General features: G+C 26.9%; 1 protein-coding gene across 1 annotated transcript; it reads left to right on the top strand.

The window, feature by feature from the left end:
• The first annotated feature begins 3055 nt into the window (after positions 1 to 3055).
• Positions 3056 to 19305, top strand: LOC112758992 (AT-hook motif nuclear-localized protein 10-like). The gene is made up of 6 exons (XM_025807795.3): positions 3056 to 3507; positions 4087 to 4151; positions 4264 to 4395; positions 16660 to 16821; positions 17843 to 18006; positions 18762 to 19305. Exons 1-5 carry the CDS (start codon positions 3195 to 3197, stop codon positions 18002 to 18004), a joined length of 834 nt encoding a protein of 277 aa, XP_025663580.1. The 5' UTR covers positions 3056 to 3194; the 3' UTR covers positions 18005 to 18006; positions 18762 to 19305.
• The last annotated feature ends 263 nt before the right edge of the window (positions 19306 to 19568 follow it).

Raw genomic sequence — 19568 nt, 5'->3', positions numbered from 1 at the left:
TCATTCACAACCACAACGCACATTTATTATTCAAGGTTCTAAATCTCTTATTTTATTCATTTAATATTTTAAAAGTCAATAAACTCTCGTTTTTTCTCGCAAAAAAAAACATGGTTATAAATTAAATTTTGAAATAAATACTTAAGACTTGTTAAAAACTATCTCTTATTTTATTCATTTAACATTTTAAAAGTTAACAAACTCTATTTTTTTCTGCTGATAAACATGCTTATAAATTATATTTTGAAATAAATACTTAAAGAATTCATAAACATTATCATTTAAAATGTTGAATTATATATTTATACTATTTAACTTTTTTTGTTGTTCACGATATCTCTTAACCCGACAATATGAACTAATCATTCCTTTACTACCAAGAATGCACATTTATTATTCAAGATTCTAAATCTCTTATTTTATTTATTTAATATTTTAAGAGTCACCAAACTCTTAGCTTTTTTGGCCAAAAAACATGGTTTTAAATTGAATTTTGAAATAAATACATAAAAACTTCATAAAATCTATCTCATATTTTATTCATTTAACATTTTAAGAGTCAATAAACGGTCATTTTTTTAGAAAAAAGATCTTCTAAAGTGATAATATTAGTAAAGTGATAAAGTGATGCTTTAATTACCTTTGAATTTATAACATTTATTATTTGTGAGTCTCACTATTTTAATCCAAAGGTGATTAATGGTGTATTTTTTTCTCTAAAGTGATAATATAACTTTAGAGGAGTCGGATCCTTGTCATAACTGATAAACGCGCTTATAAATTGAATCTTTAAATTAATACTTAAATACTTCATAAAAACTATCAATCAAAATATTGAATTGTAGTATTTAACTTTTTTTTAGTTGTCCACGATATCTCTTAGTATGAAAAATTTGATTATTATTCAATATTCTAAATCTCTTATTTTATTCATTTAACATTTTAAGAGTCAACAAACTCTCATTTTTTCTCGCCGAAAAATATGGTTATAAATTGAATTTTGAAATAAATATTTAAAGACTTCATAGAAGCTATCTCTTATTTTATCCATTTAACATTCTAAGAGTGGGTTAATAGTCAAATTAGTCCCTAAAAAATAAGACATTTTTTAAATTCATCACTGAAAGATTTTTTCAATCAAATTGGTACTTCAAATATTGCAAAATAATCATATTTGTCCTCGAGTGACTCCATCAACAATTTTCTTCAAAGATTGATGTTGTAAAACGTTAATTGATAACATATATAATACCTGATATGTCTAATTGGATATTGACCAAATATGTTTATAAAAAAATTATTAATTTAATCATTTTCTTCAATTACAAAAATTCTATTTCTAATATGACCTAGTGACTAAATTAATAGATTTTTGTAAACATATTTAGTTAACGTCTATTGAAATATATTATGTGTCATGTATGCTATCAGTTAATATTTCACATCATCAATTGTTGACGAAAATTGTGAGTGGAATAACTGAAGGACATATATGATTAATTCGTAGTATTTGAAGGATCACTTTGATTGAAAAAATCCTTCAAAACGAATTTGAAGAATGCATTATTTTTCCAGGACTAATTTGACTATTAATCCGTTTTAAAGTAAACAAACTCTCATTTTTTTCCACTGATAAACATGCTTATAAATTGTATTTTGAAATAAATGCTTAAAGATTTGATAAATATTATCAATTAAAACGTTGAATTATACTATTTAATTTTTTTTGTCCACGATATTTCTTAACCCGACAATATGAACAAAGCAATCCTTTACAACCTAGAATGCACATTTATTATTCAAGGTTCTAAATCTCTTATTTTATTCATTTAATATTTTAAGAGTCACCAAACTCTAATTCTTTTTACCGAAAAACATGGTTTTAAATTAAATTTTGAAATAAATACTTAAAAGACTTCATAAAAATTATCTCTTATTTTATTCATTTAACATTTTAAGAGTCAATAAACTCCCATTTTTTTCGCTGATAAATGCGCTTATAAATTGAATTTTTAAATTAATACTTAAAGACGTCATAAAAGCTATCAATCAAAACATTAAATTGTAGATTTGTAGTGTTTACTTTTTTTTAGTTGTCCATAATATTTCTTAGTCCGACAGGATGAACAAAGCAATCCTTCACCACCAACAAAGCACATTTATTATTCAAGGTCCTAAATCTCTTATTTTATACCTTTAATATTTTAAGAGTAAACAAATTCTCATTTTTTTCGCCGAAAAACATGGTTATAAATTGAATTTTGAAATAAATACTTAAAAACTTCATAAAAATTATCTCTTATTTTATTCATTTAATATTTTAAAAGTCAACCAACTCTCATTTTTTTCGCTAATAAATATGCTTATAAATTATATTTTAAAATAAATACTTAAAGATTTCATAAACATTATCAATTAAAACGTTGAATTATACTAGTTAACTTTTTAAAAAGACTTCATAAAAATTATCTCTTATCTTATTCATTTAATATTTTAAGAGTCAATAAACTCTCATTAACTAATGTCATGGATCTAAACTTTATTTAAGGATTTATCATTGGCCAATAGGTTACAGTATATACGAGTCAGGATTTAAACTCCTAACACTTAGATAAGATAAATGAATGAATAAGTTAATCACTCGACCAACATAAATTGATTAATTATAATGTTTAACTAATATACTCAACCAAAGGAAAAAATATTACTACTTTAAAAAGAAAAGCAGGCATTAAATTCCAAAAATTAAAGTAAATAAAATATAACACTATTTTAAAAAGAAAAGCAGGCATTAAATTCCAAAAATTAAAGTAAATAAAATGAGTTATGTTAAGTGTATACTAAAATCAGCTATCAAAGTCAGTCACCAGTATAAAATACATGCTAAAATATAAATATACATTGAAAATAAATTAAACCACACATATATTTATACACAAATACATTTATGACTGATTTTAGTGACTGATTTTGGTGTACAAATAGCATTTTTAAAATAAAATATAACACTATAAAAAGGATGATAGAAAATTGCTACAACACCATCCCATTTTCTATTCCTTTCTTCCTTCTTCTTTCTGGCGCCATTGCTATTGAATACTCACTCTCCATTCTATTCTTCAAACTCCATTCACATTTTCTCTCTTCTCTTCTCTTTTTGTGTTTCATTATCTTTCCAAAAAACCAAAATTTCCATGGCAGAAACTCTAAGCACCTCTGTTTTTGCATCAATGGCATCCCTTTCATCACCAAAACAAGCTCAAGAACTTGCTATGATGAGCATGAAAGTGGAAACCAATGCTGGAGCTACACCACCACCACCACTACCACCACCACAACCAATAGCAGTAGCAACAATGGCTACAACAAGTGGGAGCTTAGAGAATAAGAAGCTGAAGAAGAAGAGAGGAAGGCCAAGGAAGTATGACCCAAATGGGATCATGGGGTTGACATGTCCTCCAAATGCAGAATCAATGGCATTTGCATCACCACAACAGTCTCATTTTGGTGAGTGTTTTGGTTGCTATTTGATAATGACATGTTTGGTTGCTGAGAAAATGCATGATCTTTTTCTATTATAACAAAACACCCACAAAATTCTATTCCTTTTTTGAAACAATTTTGTTGAGAGAAATAATGTGATAGTGAATGAGACTTCTGTCTTTGAACAAATAATGAGTGGTTTTTGAAATCCTTTTTTGAAGCTTGCAAAATTGGTTCTTTTTGTTTGCTCAAGGAAAAAAAATGCAGGAGTATCTGTTGTTACTGCATGGATGTTAAATTATTTCTGTTATTGTTTCTTGAATCATTTGTTTTGTTGGATAAAGAAAAATTGTGCATTTCTTAAGTTGGTGCTCATGATTGATGAAAAAGACATGAACTTTACTCTTTTTGGAAAATAATCTAGAGTTGGCAGTTTGTATATAAACATTTTCTTGAATTTCGTTGCTAGAAATGTGTATGTGTGTGTTACTTTGTTTCAAATTTTGGTTGTGAAATTTTTAGTTGAATTGATATATGGTACTTTTTGGATATAGCACATACATATGTATTGATAATTTTTTTCTCTCTCTATAATCTGTGAAGGTGAGGTTGCAAATTTGGATGGTGTAGGCTTTACACCACATGTGGTGAATCTTCATGCTGGAGAGGTAATGTATAAAATCTCAGACTCTCAGTACTATTATGCTGCATTTCTTGAACAAATTTAAAGTATCTGTCATTTTGTAATCTAGATAGAGATCATACTTTGATGCTTTGCAGGATGTTGCTGCAAAGATCATGTCATTCGTCGAAAAGTATCCAGGAGGAATTTGTGTTCTTTCTGCCAATGGAGCAATCTCTAGTGTTACCTTAGACCGTTCTGGTTCTTCTGGTGGTTTGTGGACTTATGAGGTATGAATCTGATCTGTTTGATAAAAGCTCTTTCAATGCAATGTTATCTTTTCTGTTATATATTTTTTCCTTTTTGAATGTTGATTTATTACATGATACTATGATTCTTGTTATTGTTGTTGATAAGATTGATGGTGCTGTAACAAAAATTACTTTAGTGGACTAATTGAACTGAATTTTGATTGCACGAGGAAGTGATTTTATAGCTTTGAGTATTGAAATTTGATTAGAACTTAGTAACACAAACGCCTTATTCATTTACCATTTTAAAAGTCAACGAATTCATTCGTTTTTTCCGCCGATAAACGCGCTTAAAGTTGTAAACTTGTTTTCTGCTTTTGTGAAATTTTTTCTGTGTGACATAAGTGTTTGGTACAAATGCAATTGTTATCGTAATTAATCTTCTAGATTCTTCAATAATTTTAGACCATTTTTTAACTTTCATCAATATTTTATATTTTATTCATTTAATATTTTAAAAGTTAACAAATTCATTGTTTTCTGCTGATAAATATGTCTAAAGATTGTAGACTTATTTTCTGCTTTTGTAAACTTTTTTCTATGTGACATAAGTGTTTGGTAGAAATATAATTGTTATGGTAATTAATCTTCCACATTTTTCAATAATTTTAGACCATTTTTTTAACATTCATCAATATCTCTTATCTTATTCATTTAATATTTTAAAAGTCAACAAATTTAATCTTTTTTCTGCCAATAAACACGCCTTAAGATTGTAGACTTGTTTTCTCCTATTGTGAACTTTTTCCTATGTCAAAGGTGTTTGGTACAAATGCAATTAGTATGGTAATTAATCTTCTAGATTGTTCAATAATTTTAGACCATTTTTTTATATTTTCATCAGTATCTCTTATCTTATTCATTTAACATTTTAAAAGTCAACAAATTCAATCATTTTTTTCGTCGATAAACACGCCTAAAGATTGTAGACTTTTTCTGCTATTGTGATTTTTTTTTGTGTGACATAAGTGTTTGGTACAAATGCAATTACTATAGTAATTGATCTTCTAGATTCTTCAATAATTTTAGGCCTTTTTTTTTACTTTCATCAGTATCTCTTATCTTATTCATTTAACATTTTAAAAGTCAAGCAATTCAAAAAAATTTTTCCGCCGATAAGCGCACCTAAAAATTATAGACTTGTTTTCTGTTGTTGAGAGCTTTTTCTTATGTGACATAAGTGTTTGATATAATTGCAAATACGATGGTAATTGATCTTCTAAATTCTTCAATAATTTTAGGCCATTTTTTTTACTTTCATCGGTATCTCTTGTCTTATTCATTTAACATTTTAAAAGTCAATAAATCCAATCTTTTTTTTCCTATAAACGCGTCTAAAAATTGCACCATCAAATAACTACTTAAAGACAAATATAATTACATTATTACATAAAATTTTTGGTAAAAAATTACATTATGACTAGTGCCACAAATATAATTTTATAAGACTACATTTGGTTGATGTATGGATTGAGACAGAGACACAAAAATACAGACACTGAAGACATAAATATAATGAGACACAATTTTTTCAATTTGTTTGGTAACTACGTACACAAACAAATAATAAAATATAAATGTCAATATTGTCCTCACTATTATGAAACCACTACCACCATTATCACATCTTCTTTTCTACCACTATCAATACCACTTTTCTACCACCATTTATAACTCTTAAACTAATCAACAAATTCAATTAGACAAAATATCATCATCAGATCTAACAAATATTAATTAAAATTTAAATAAATAAATAATAAATAAAAAATTAAAAAAATAGAGAACTCGAATGCAATAGACATAGTGGAAATGGATCTGGAGGTAGAAGAAGGTGATTGCATGAAAGAGAGCAGATTCAGAGAAAGAGAGGGAGAAAAACATATCCAAAAACTAGCAACGCCAAAAATGATGACAATCACGACTTGAAGTAGAGACAACGACGAATTTGGAAATAAGGGCAGACGCAATAGTGAATAGCAATTACGATGACAATGGCTGCGACAGAGAATTTTGATTTGGAAGAAGGAGAGATGGAGAAGATGAGGCTCTGAAAATGAGAAACTGGAAGGGAATGAAATAGGAGGAAAGACAGGGGGAGAAAAGGAGGAAGGAAGAGTGGGAGAAGAGGAAGAAGGAGGAGGGCGGTGTCGCAATGTGTGAAGGAGGCAGACAGTGGGTAAGGCAGATAAGGGAAGGAAGAAGGAGGAGGAAGGAGGAAGAAGGAAGGTGACGGTGGAACAGATCAGAAAAAAAGGGAAAGGTGAGAAGGAATAAGAAGATTAGGGTTAAGGTTACCATAAGGATAAAATTATAATTTAATAAAAAATGAAGGGACAAAAGTGAAAAATTTTGTGTCTTAAGATAAAAGGAGAGACACTAAAGATAGACATGTATTTTGTGTGCTCTTGGGCTGTGTTTGGTTCATATCTTAAAATTATGAAGACATTGACACAAATACACAAGAGTACATAGACACAAAAAGATATTAGTTTTGCATTCTATTTGATAATTAAGACATGTACAGAACACACAACTCATAATTCTACTAAAAAGTCAATTTTACCCAATTCATTCCTGTATCACCACCATGACTACTTATGCCTTTTCACTCTCCTTCAAAATCATCACAATTTACCATGCCATCACCATCTTCAAAACCAACACAGTTTTTTTTTTTTTGTAATTCTTCATCCAAAAGAAAATCAACCCCATAAGCATAAAAACTAACCCAAAATTGCTAAAAATCAGCATAATACACAAATCTCCATAAATCTGAATAAAGAATTAGCTATCACCCCATCCACGACAAAGAACACCACAAATAAAATTCAATTCAAAATTTGATATTTAGAAAATAAACAAAAGTCCTTCAATATCATCCTAATTGAATAATACAAACAGATTCAAAATTTTTATTTAAAAAAATTGAAACAAATACAAATTGAATCTGAGGTAGAACAAGCAACAAAGTATATGAAAGAAAAGAAAGAGATAAAGAAAAATGAAAAGAAGATGAAAATGAGGAAAGGTGGAAGGAGGATGAGGCCAGCGAGAAAATATCATATCTATAATGAGATATGTGATTGCTTCCGCTATAGATCTATAGCCCGCTGCCAAAGAGAGGAAGAATGAAATGCGAACGGGGGAGAGAGCGTCTTCTCGTTACGGCAGTCGCTGTTGATGCTGATCTAAGGGTGAAGCAGAAAAACCTTCTTCTTTGTTGTGATGCCGCCTGAAAGGAGAAGACAGAAGACGAACAACGTCATCAGAGAGAGGATGGAAGCAACGACGTCGAAGCCCAAATCGGGCAACAACAATGGGCAGAGAGTATGGAGGCTACAAAGAGAGGAAATGAAGAATGGTTGAAGAAAAGAAAATTAGGTTGAATGGATAAAATGGTAAAAATTTCAGTGTCTCAAACTAAAAATTAATGTCTCAGCTAATTGGAAAGACACAAAATACATGTTTTTTGTGAGTATCTCTGTGTCACTGTGTCTCTCTTAGTTTTGTGTCTCACATACCAAACAAAGAACACGTCCTATGTGTCTCTATCTTTGACATACACAGACATCAACCAAACAGTGCCTTGTGTACCACCATGTCCATCGAAAATTTGTGTCTTCTGAACTAAATGACAGACATATACCACCATGTCTATATTTTGATAGACATGTATCACAAAACAAACGCTGCATAAAGGTCTTGTAGAAAGATATATATATATATATATATATATATATATATATATATATAAGAAATTCTTATTTTAATTTGGGAGCACTTTTCATATAAATTATTACTCACTCTTCTATGAATCTGCTATGAATGAAAAATAAAAGAATGAGAAAGAGTCAAATAATTTTTACTAATTTTCAAAAGTTAACTTTGCCTAAAAATATATATATTGTAGTGCTGTTTGTATCAGAAATAAATGGTCAATGTATGTTCATTATTTAAAGATAAGTACTTAGATTCAGGATTCTTGGTCAAATCCTATTTATTTAACATTTTAAAAGTCAACAAATTTAATCTTTTTTTCCAGCGATAAACACGCCTAAAAATTGTACCGTTAAATAAATACTTAAAGACTTCACAGAATCTGCCAATTAAAACATTGTATTATAGTGTTTTATTAATACACTCAAACACAGAAAAAACACTACTACTATAGTTAATATCTTTTAGAATACTTGTAAATAAGCTAGTTGTTATTCAATTTCTATCATAATTTTCAGTCAAAGTTATGATTAAATGATGGGTTCTGAGTCAAATATGACATTATTACTAGTGCCACAAATATAATGCCACTAAATATCTTATAGAAAGAAAAACAAAGAGAGAGATTAAAACAATTTTTTATTTTGATTTTGGAGCATTTTTAATTCGAATTATTTGTCACTCTTCTATGAATTTTCTACAAATGAAGAATAAAAGATTTAGAAGGAATCAAATAATTTTTACTAATTTTGAAATGTTAAATTCGCCTAAAAATATTATATTGTGATACTATTTGTATCAAGAATAAATGGTCAACGTATGTTCATTAGTTAGAATTCAAAATTGTTTGTCTTATCTATTCACACATTTTAAAAGTCAATAAATTCAATTTTTTTTCCGCCGATAAACGCGCCAAAAAACTTAAACCTTTAAATAAATACTTAAAGACTTTACAGAAACTACCAATTAAAACGTCGTATTGTAGTATTTCACTGATACACTCAAACACAGAAAAAATACAACTACTTTAGTTAACATCTTTTAGAATAATTGTAAATAAGCTCCTTATTCTTCAATCTCTATAATAATTTTCGGTCATAATTATGGTTAAATGGTGGGTTTCATATCAAATATCACATTATTACTAGTACCACAAATACAATGCCACTAAACATGTTATAAAAAGAGAGACATAGAAAGATTAAAACAATTTCTTATTTTGATTTTGGAGCACTTTATATTTGAATTATTACTCACTCTTCTATGAATTAGCTATGAAAGGAAGAATAAAAGATTGAGAAGGAATAAAATGGTTTTTACTAGTTTTCCAAAGTTAAATTCGCCTAAAAAAATTATATTGTAGTGCTATTTTGTATCAGGAACAAATGGTCAATGTATGTTCATTATTTAGAAATCAAAATTTCTGATCCTATCTTATTCATTTAACGTTTTAAAAGTTAACGAATTCAATCTTTTATTTTCTACTGATAGACACGCCTAAAGATTGTATGCTTATTTTTTGCTGTTATGAACCTTTTCCTGTGTGACATGAGTATTTGGTAAAAATGCAATTACTATGGTAATTAATCTTATAGATTCTTCAAAAATTTTAGACATTTTTATTAATTTTCATCAGTATCTCATATCTTATTCATTTAACATCTTAAAATTTCACAAAAAAAAATTCTGTCAATAAATGTGTCTAAAGATTGTAGACTTATTTTCTGCTTTTGTGAACTTTTTCCTGTGTAACATAAGTGTTTGGTACAAATACAATAACTATGGTAATTAATCTTTTAGATTCTTCAATAATTTTATACCTTTTTTTAACTTTTATTAGTATCTCTTATCTTATTCATTTACCATTTTAAAAGTCAACAAATTCAACCTTTTTTTTCGTTGATAAACGCGCCTAAAGATTGTAGACTTGTTTTCTTCTGTTGTAAACTTTTCGTGTGTGACATAAGTGTTTGGTACAAATACAATTGTTACGGTAATTGATCTTTTAGATTCTTCAATAATTTTAGGCCAATTATTTTTTTTACTTTCATCATATCTCATGTCTTATTCATTTAAAATTTTACAAGTCAATAAATCCAATTTTTTTCCGCCTATAAATGCGCCTAAAAATTTCACCATCAAATAAATACTTAAAGACATCATAGAAATAGCCAATTAAAATGTTATACTGTATTGTTTAATTAATACACTCAAACACATAAATAAAACACTACTACTTTGGTCAACATCTTTTAGAATAGTTATAAATTAACTCAACCGCTATCATAATTTTTAGTAATAATTATGATTAAATGATGAGTTTCAAATCAAATATGACATTGTTACTACTGCCACAAATATAATTCTCTAAAGGTCTTATAGAAAGATAGGCATAAAGAGAGATAAGAAGAATTTCTTATTTTAATTTTGGAACCCTTTTCATCTAAATTATTACTCACTCTTCTAAAAATCTGCGATAAATGAAGAATAAGAGAATGAGAAAGAGGCAAACTAGTTTTCCAAAGTTAAATTCGCTTAAAAAATTATATTGTAGTGCTATTTGTATTAGGAACAAATGGTCAATGTATGTTCATTATTTAGAATTCAAAATTTTTGGTCCTATCTTATTCATTTAACATTTTAAAAGTTAACGAATTCAATCTTTTATTTTTTGCTGATAAACGCGCCTAAAAATTGTAGACTTGTTTTTTGTTGTGAACTTTTTCCTGTGTGGCATAAGTATTTGGTACAAATGCAATTACTATGGTAATTAATCTTCTAGATTCTTTAATAATTTTAGACATTTTTTTTAACTTTCATCAGTAACTCATATCTTATTCATTTAACATTTTAAAATTTCACAAATTTATTCTCTTTTCTGTCAATAAATGTGTCTAAAGATTGTAGGCTTATTTTCTACTTTTGTGAATTTTTTCTTGTGTAACATAAGTGTTTGGTACAAATACAATGCTATCGTAATTAATCTTCTAGATTCTTTAATAATTTTAGCCTTTTTTTTTTAACTTTCATCAGTATCTCTTATCTTATTCATTTACCATTTTAAAAGTCAACAAATTCAACCTTTTTTTTGGCCGATAAACGTGCCTAAAGATTGTAGACTTGTTTTCTGCTGTTGTGAACTTTTCGTGTGTGACATAAGTGTTTGGTACAAATACAATTGCTACGGTAATTGATCTTCTAGATTCTTCAATAATTTTAGGCCAATTATTTTATTTTTTTACTTTCATCGGTATCTCATGTCTTATTCATTTAAAATTTTACAAGTCAATAAATTCAATTATTTTCCGCCTATAAATGCGCCTAAAAATTTCACCATCAAATAAATACTTAAAGACATCACAGAAACAACCATTAAAATGTTGTATTGTACTGTTTAACTAATACACTCAAACACATAAATAAAACACTACTACTTTGGTCAACATCTTTTAGAATAGTTGTAAATTAACTCAACCACTATCATAATTTTCAATAATAATTATGATTAAATGATGAGTTCCAAATCAAATATGACATTGTTACTACTGCCACAAATATAATTCTCTAAAGGTCTAATAGAAAGATAGACATAAAGAAAGATAAGAAGAATTTCTTATTTTAATTTTGGAACATTTTTCATCTGAATTATTACTCACTCTTCTAAAAATCTACTATGAATGAAGAATAAGAGAATGAGAACGAGTCAAATAATTTTTACTAGTTTTCAAAAGATAACTTTGCCTAAAAAAGTATTTGTATCAGAAATAAATGGTCAATATATGTTCATTATTTAGAGATCAGTACTTAGAATTCAGGATTTCTAGTCATATCTTATTCATTTGACATTTTAAAAGTCAACAAATTTAATCTTTTTTCCGCCAATAAATACACCTGAAAATTGAACCTTCAAATAAATACTTAAAGAGTTCACAAAAACTGCCAACTAAAATATTGTATTATAGTGTTTAACTAATACACTCAAATAGGAAAAACACTATTACTATAGTTAACATCTTTTAGAATATATACTTGTAAATAAATTCCTTGTTATTCAATCTCTATCATAACTTTTAGTCATCATTATGGTTAAATGATGGGTTCCAAATCAAATATGACATTAGTACTAGTGCCACAAATATAATGCCACTAAATATCTTATAGCAAGAGAGACATAAACATAGAGTAGAACAATTTCTTATTTTGATTTTGGAGCACTTTTCATCCGAATTATTACTTACTCTTCTATGTATTTGCTATGAATGAAGAATAAAAGATTGAGAAGGAACAAATAATTTTTATTAGTTTTCAAAAGTTAAATTCGCCTAAAAATATTATATTATAGTGCTATTTGTATCAGGAACAAATGGTCAATGTATGTTCATTATTTAGAATTCAAAATTTTTGGTCCTATCTTATTCATTTAACATTTTAAAAGTTAACAAATTCAATCTTTTGTTTTTTGCTGATAAACACGCCTAAAGATTATAGACTTGTTTTCTATTGTTGTGAACTTTTTTCCCGTGTGATATAAATGTTTGGTACAAATGTAATTGCTATGGTAATTAATCTTCTAGATTCTTCAATAATTTTAGACCCCTTTTTTTAACTTTCATCGATATCTCATATCTTATTTATTTAACACTTTAAAATTCCACAAATTCATTCTTTTTTCTGTCGAGTAAACTTGTTTTCTGCTCTTGTAAACATTTTCCTATGGTGACATAAGTGGTACAAATGCAATTGCAATGGTAATTAATCTGCTATATTCTTCAATAATTTTAGACCATTTTTTTAACTTTCATAAGTATCTCTTATTCATTTACCATTTTAAAAGTCAATAAACTCAATCTTTTTTTGGCCGATAAGGGCACTTAAAGATTGTAGACTTACTTTCTGCTGTTGTGAACTTTTTCTTCTATGACAAAAGTGTTTGGTACAAATGCAATTGCTATGGTAGTTGATCTTCTAGATTCTTCAATAGTTTTAGGCCAATTTTTTTTCTTTCATAAATATCTCATGTCTTATTCATTTAAAATTTTAAAAGTGACCAAATTCAATCTTTTTTTTGCCTATAAACACGCCTAAAAATTGCACCATCAAATAAATATTTAAAGACATCATAGAAACGACCAATCAAAACGTTTTACTGTAGTGTTTCACTAATACACTCAAACACACACAAAAAAAATCCTACTACTTTGTCAACATATTTTGGAATATTTGTAAATAAACTCGACCACTATCATAATTTTCAGTCATAATTATGATTAAATGATGGGTTCTGAATCAAATATGATATTTTTATTACTGATATAAATATAATTCTTTAAAGGTCTTATATAGAAAGAGAGACATAGAGAGATAAAAACAATTTCTTATTTTAATTTGGAAGCACTTTTCATCTGAATTATTACTCACTTTTCTATGAATCTGCTATGAATGAAGAATAAAAGAATGAGAAAGAGTCAAATAATTTTTACAAATTTTCAAAAGTTAACTTCACCTAAAAAAAATAATATTGTAGAGCTATTTGTATCAGAAATAAATGGTGATTGTATGTTCATCATTTAGATATCAGTATTTATAATTTAGGATTCCTAATCTTATCTTATTCACTTAACATTTTAAAAGTCAATAAATTTAATCTTTTTTCAACCGTTAAACATGCCTAAAAATTGAACCTTCAAATAAATAGTTAAAGACTTTGCAGAAACTACCAATTAAAACATTGTATTGTAGTGTTTAACTAATTCTCTCAAACACAAAAAAAAAAAGAAAACACTACTACTATAGTTAACATCTTTTAGAATACTTGTAAACAAGCTCATTTTTATTCAATATCTATCATAACTTCCAGTCATAATTATGGTTAGATGATAGATTCCAGATCAAATATGACATTATTACTAGTGCCACAAATATAGTGCCACTGAATATCTTATTGAAAGAGAGACATACAGAGAGAGATTATAACAATTTTTTATTTTGATTTTGGAGCACTTTTAATCTAAATTATTACTCACTCTTCTATGAATTTTCTACTAATGAAAAACAAAAGATTGAGAAGGAATCAAATAATTTTTACTAGTTTTCAAAAGTTAAAGTTGCCTAATAATTATATTGTGGTGTTATTTGTATCAAGAATAAATGGTCAATGTATGTTCATTAGATAGAATTCAAATATATTGGTCTTATTTTATTCATTTCACATTTTAAAAGTCAATAAATTCAATCTTCTTTTCCACCGATAAACGCATCTAAAAATTGAACCTTCAAATAAATACTTAAAGACTTCATAGAAACTACTAATTAAAATATTGTATTTAGTGTTTCACTGATACATTCAAACACAGAAAAAGCACTACTACTTTAATAACATCTTTTAGAATACTTGTACATAAACTCCTCATTATTCATCTTCTATAATAATTTTCAGTCATAATTATGGTTAAATGATGTATTCCAAATCAAATATCATATTATTACTAGTGCTACAAATGTAATATCACTAAATCTCTTATAGAAAAAGAGACATAGAGAGAGATTAGAACAATTTCTTATTTTGATTTTGAAGCACTTTTCATCTGAATTATTACTCACTCTTCTATGAATTAGCTATGAAAAGAGGAATAAAAGATTGAGAAGAATCAAATAATTTTTACTAGTTTTCAAAAGTTAAATTTGCCTAAGAAAATTATAGTGTAGTGCTATTTGTATCAGAAACAAATGGTCAATGTATGTTCATTATTTAGAATTCAAATTTTTTAGTCATATCGTATTCATTTAACATTTTAAAAGTTAACAAATTTGATCTTTTTTTCGATAAACGTGCCTAAAGATTGTAAACTTATTTTTTGCTATTGTGAATTTTTTCATGTGACATAAGCGTTTGGTACAAATACAATTGCTATAGTAATTAATCTTCTAAATTCTTCAATAATTTTAGACTTTCCTTTTTTAACTTTCATCAGTATCTCATATTTTAGTCATTTAACATTTTAAAATTCCACAAATTCATTTTTTTTTCTGTCAATAAACACACCTAAAGATTTTAGACTTGTTTTTTTTGCTTTTGTGAGCTTTTTCCTGTGTAACATAAGTGTTTGGTACAAATGCAATAGCTATGGTAATTAATCTTCTAGATTTTTCAATAGCTTTAGACCTTTTTTTTAAACTTTCATCAATATCTCTTATCTTATTCATTTACTATTTTAAAAGTCAACAAATTCAAGCATTTTTTGCCGATAGAGGTGCCTAAAGATTGTAGACTTGTTTTCGATGTTATGAACCTTTTCTTGTGTGACATAAGTATTTGGTACAAATGCAATTGCTATGATAATTGACTTTTTAGATTCTTCAATAATTTTAGGTCAATTTTTTTTTTTACTTTCATTGGTATCTCTTGCCTTATTCATTTAGCATTTTAATAGTCAATAAATTTAATCTTTTTTTCGACTATAAACGTGTCTAAAAATTGCACCGTCAAATAAATACTTAAAGACATCACAGAAATGACTAATTAAAATATTGTACTATAGTGTTTAACTAATACATTTAAATACAGAAAAAACACTAGTACTTTGGTCAACATCTTTTAGAATAGTTATAAATAAATTCAACCGTTATCATAATTTTCAGTCATAATTATAATTAAATAATGGGTTCCAAATCAAATATCACATTATTACTAGTGCCACAAATATAATGCCACTAAATGTATGACAGATAGAGAGACACAAGGAAAGACTAGCTAGAACAATTTTTTATTTTGATTTTGGAATACTTTTTATCTGAATTATTACTCACTCTTCTATGAATTTGCTATGAATGAAGAATAAAAGATTGAGAAAGAATCAAATAATTTTTACTAGTTTTCAAAAATTAAATCTGCTTAAAAATATTATATTGTAGTTTTGTTTGTGTGAGACATAAATAGTAGATGTATGCTCATTATTTAGAATTCAAAATTTTTGATCTTATGTTATTCATTTAATATTTTAAAAGTAAACAAATTTAATTTTTTTTTTCGCCGATACCTAAAAACTAAACCTTCAAATAAATACTTAAAGAATTTACAGAAATTACCAATTAAAATATTGCATTGTAGTATTTAACTAATACATGACAAAAAAAAACACTACTACTTTAGTTAACATCTTTAAAAATATTTGTAAATAAGCTCACTATTATTTAACCTTTAACATAATTTTCGGTCATAATTATGATTAAATTATGGGTTCTAAATCAAACATCACATTATATTACTAATGCTACAAATATAATACCTCTAAATGTCTTATAGAAAGAGAGATATAAAAAGAGATTAGAACAATTTCTTAATTTAATTTTAGATAATTTTTTATCTGAATTACTCACTTTTATATGAATAAAGAATAAAAGATTGAAAAAGAGTCAAATAATTTTTACTAATTTTAAAAAATCAAATGGTTAATGTACGTTCATTATTTGAAATTCAGGATTCATGATCTTATCTTATTAATTTACATTTTCATTTTTTATCAGGGTCGATATGAGATTTTACGTTTATCTGGATCATACACACCTATAGAGAGTTGTGGGATGAGAAGCAGGAATGGTGGACTGAGTATCATGCTAGTCAATCCTAACGGCCATGTTTTCGGCGGTGGCATTGCTGGTGTGCTAACTGCTGCTGGCCCCATTCAAGTATGATACTTTCTTTAATGTGTTCTTTATCTTCTAAGCTGTAAAGCCAAGCTCTTTGAATCTCTTCCGTAGTTCAAATAAAAAAAAATAATAAAAAATACTATTCGTATACTAAAATCAGCTACCAATGTATCTATGTATAAATAGATGTGTAGTTTAATTTATTTTTAATATATATTTATATTTCAATATATATTACTACAAGAAAATAGAGTTATTTTGACACTTTATTTTTTAACACCATAATTAAATGTCAAAATTAATATATATTTTTGACAAATATCACAAATGTCAAATTTTCTATATTTTCTTGACGAAAAATTTGACCGTAGAAAATTACTCCTCAATTTTGACACTCATTTGTTTTCAATTTACTCTACTATTTTTTTTCTTCTTTGGACTCTGTTAATTTTGACATCACACTGCTCTCAGTTTAGGATTATACTACTCATTCTTTATCTTCAAAATCTCAATTTATTCTTTAGTTTCAAGATCACATCTCATTCTTTGTTAAAATTTTTTGTTGAGAATATTTTATAGTCAATAAGTGTCAAAATAAATAGTATTTTTGACAATTAATAAGTATCACAGAAAATATGTTCTCAAAATTTTCTAACAAATTATTTTTTACAGTCATTATTTATCAAAATAAGATTTAAATTTTTTTCACAATCGCTTATATGTTAAAAATACTATTTTTGACAAAACTTTTATTAACATATTTTCATAGTTAAAATAGTGTCAAAATTTGTTTTTTTGACAAATTTTAATTTTTTTTTACACATTATAACCCTAAAAAATAATTTATATTATTATAGTGTATTTTACAGTGATAACTGATTTTAGTATATATATAACATAGTCGAAAAAAATAACTTTTATAACTTGATTGTTGTAGACATAGTTTTCTACGGTAGAATGTTATCTGATCTATGTAGCTGACCCTATTTTTCATAAGACTATTAATGTCCTATATCTTTTTTTACCACTATAAAGAGTTAACTTTAGCAATGGTTTTCAGCTTGTACTAGGGAGCTTCAGGACACGTGTTAGCAAAACCCCTAGAAAGAAGCGCGGCGGCCATGAACACACTACAAGTCAGCTTGTAGTGGCTGCGCCGATTGCAGGCGGTTCAAACACACCGATAGAGGCAAGGCCTATCTCACAAGCAAATCCTAATTAATGGTGAGAATTTTCTTATACTTAATTCATCTCAAGAGTTTGCTACTACGTACTACTTAAAATAGTTCTTTACGGCGTTTGTTTTGAGGTACTGAGACAGAGACTGAAAAACTGAGATTTAGTATTGTGTTTGTTAGTTCAGAGACTGGTACAAAAATTTCTGTCTCTGTCTCTAAAATTTCAGTATTTCAGTACCTCTAAAAAATAGGGACACAGGGGACTAAAATTTTTAGAGATGAAGACTAAAACTTTAATAATATTTTATACCTAAAATACTTTTATTTCAATTAATTAATTTCAATTTTACCCTTTATGCAAATTAAATTAGAGTTTCATTCTTATTTCAATTTCTGTCTCTCATTTTGCACCAAACAAAATAATGAGATTTATTTCGATCCCTGTCTCTTAGTCTTTGTCTTTCAGTCTCAGTCTTTCCATCTCTGTCTCTCCACCAAACACTACCTAAGAGTTTTCAGCTCAGAAAATATCTCTAATATCAACATAACATTATCTGATAAATAGAAAAATAAAAGATTAATTGCTTATTTTTGGTCTAATAATAATATTTTATTTTTGAGTTAACCGATGAACTCTTGGAATAAGACTAGTGCATGGATTTCGATTCTCTCATCGTTTGTTTTAAACATGAGAAGATCGTCACCCATAAAAACATTGAGTATTGAATGATTTAAAGCAAAGTTTGGTTACTAATCTTTCCAATATTTGATTATATTTTTTTTTCTTTCTTGTGTTTGCAGGTGATTGAGTGAATCTAAGAACAGGAGTTTGAATCATAATATAGATTTATTGTGAGTAATTAAAAACAGGGTTGAGGCCTCTACTTATGATTTTATAGTATTTGTTGGAAACTTCAAAGGTTTTCTTGAGTTGGAAATTAGGGTGATGATAATGAAATATTGTAAGCTATTTTGGGATTGTTTCAGTTTATGCATTGCATTAGTTGAGGTTTGCTGGTCCATGAACAATTTACTTCAAAATGAAAATTGTAGTGAAAATTAAGAAAGATTATATGTTATCAAAAATTCATTTTGCATACAAAAAATTCGAAACTAAATTTGTTATATTTTTATATTTGCATGTGTTATTTCATATTTGTTTAATGTGTATTTTGTATTTTAACTAATTATGGGTTATATTGTTAGTATCATTTTTTTTCCTTCAAATAAAATATTTTGCTTTTTGGGTCGTTTTTTTTTTTTGGTATTGATTTGGGTCGAAAAATATATTTGTTTCAATATTTTATTTTTATTTTTTTTTAATAAAAGATATTTTCATTGGGTCTTAAATGAAAGCTCTTGAATAACTCTTGAATATTACAAATTATTGAAGTGCTTAGCCCATTGGACCTATTTAACACATGAAAAATATAATTTTACTATCTATCATTTTCAGGCCTAGACAAAATTATTAAGACTGATAAGTGATAGCTACAAACAAAAAAATAAAATAATAAAAAAAAAAAGAGAGCAATAGCTATATAATTATTATGTATTTTTTTATTGCCTTAAATTTTTTAGTCAAATAATTTTATAATATGGAAAAAA

Source organism: Arachis hypogaea, chromosome 2, assembly GCF_003086295.3.
Source record: "Arachis hypogaea cultivar Tifrunner chromosome 2, arahy.Tifrunner.gnm2.J5K5, whole genome shotgun sequence".
Taxonomy (NCBI): domain Eukaryota; kingdom Viridiplantae; phylum Streptophyta; class Magnoliopsida; order Fabales; family Fabaceae; genus Arachis; species Arachis hypogaea.
This window is presented reverse-complemented; position numbering and strand designations above follow the sequence as displayed.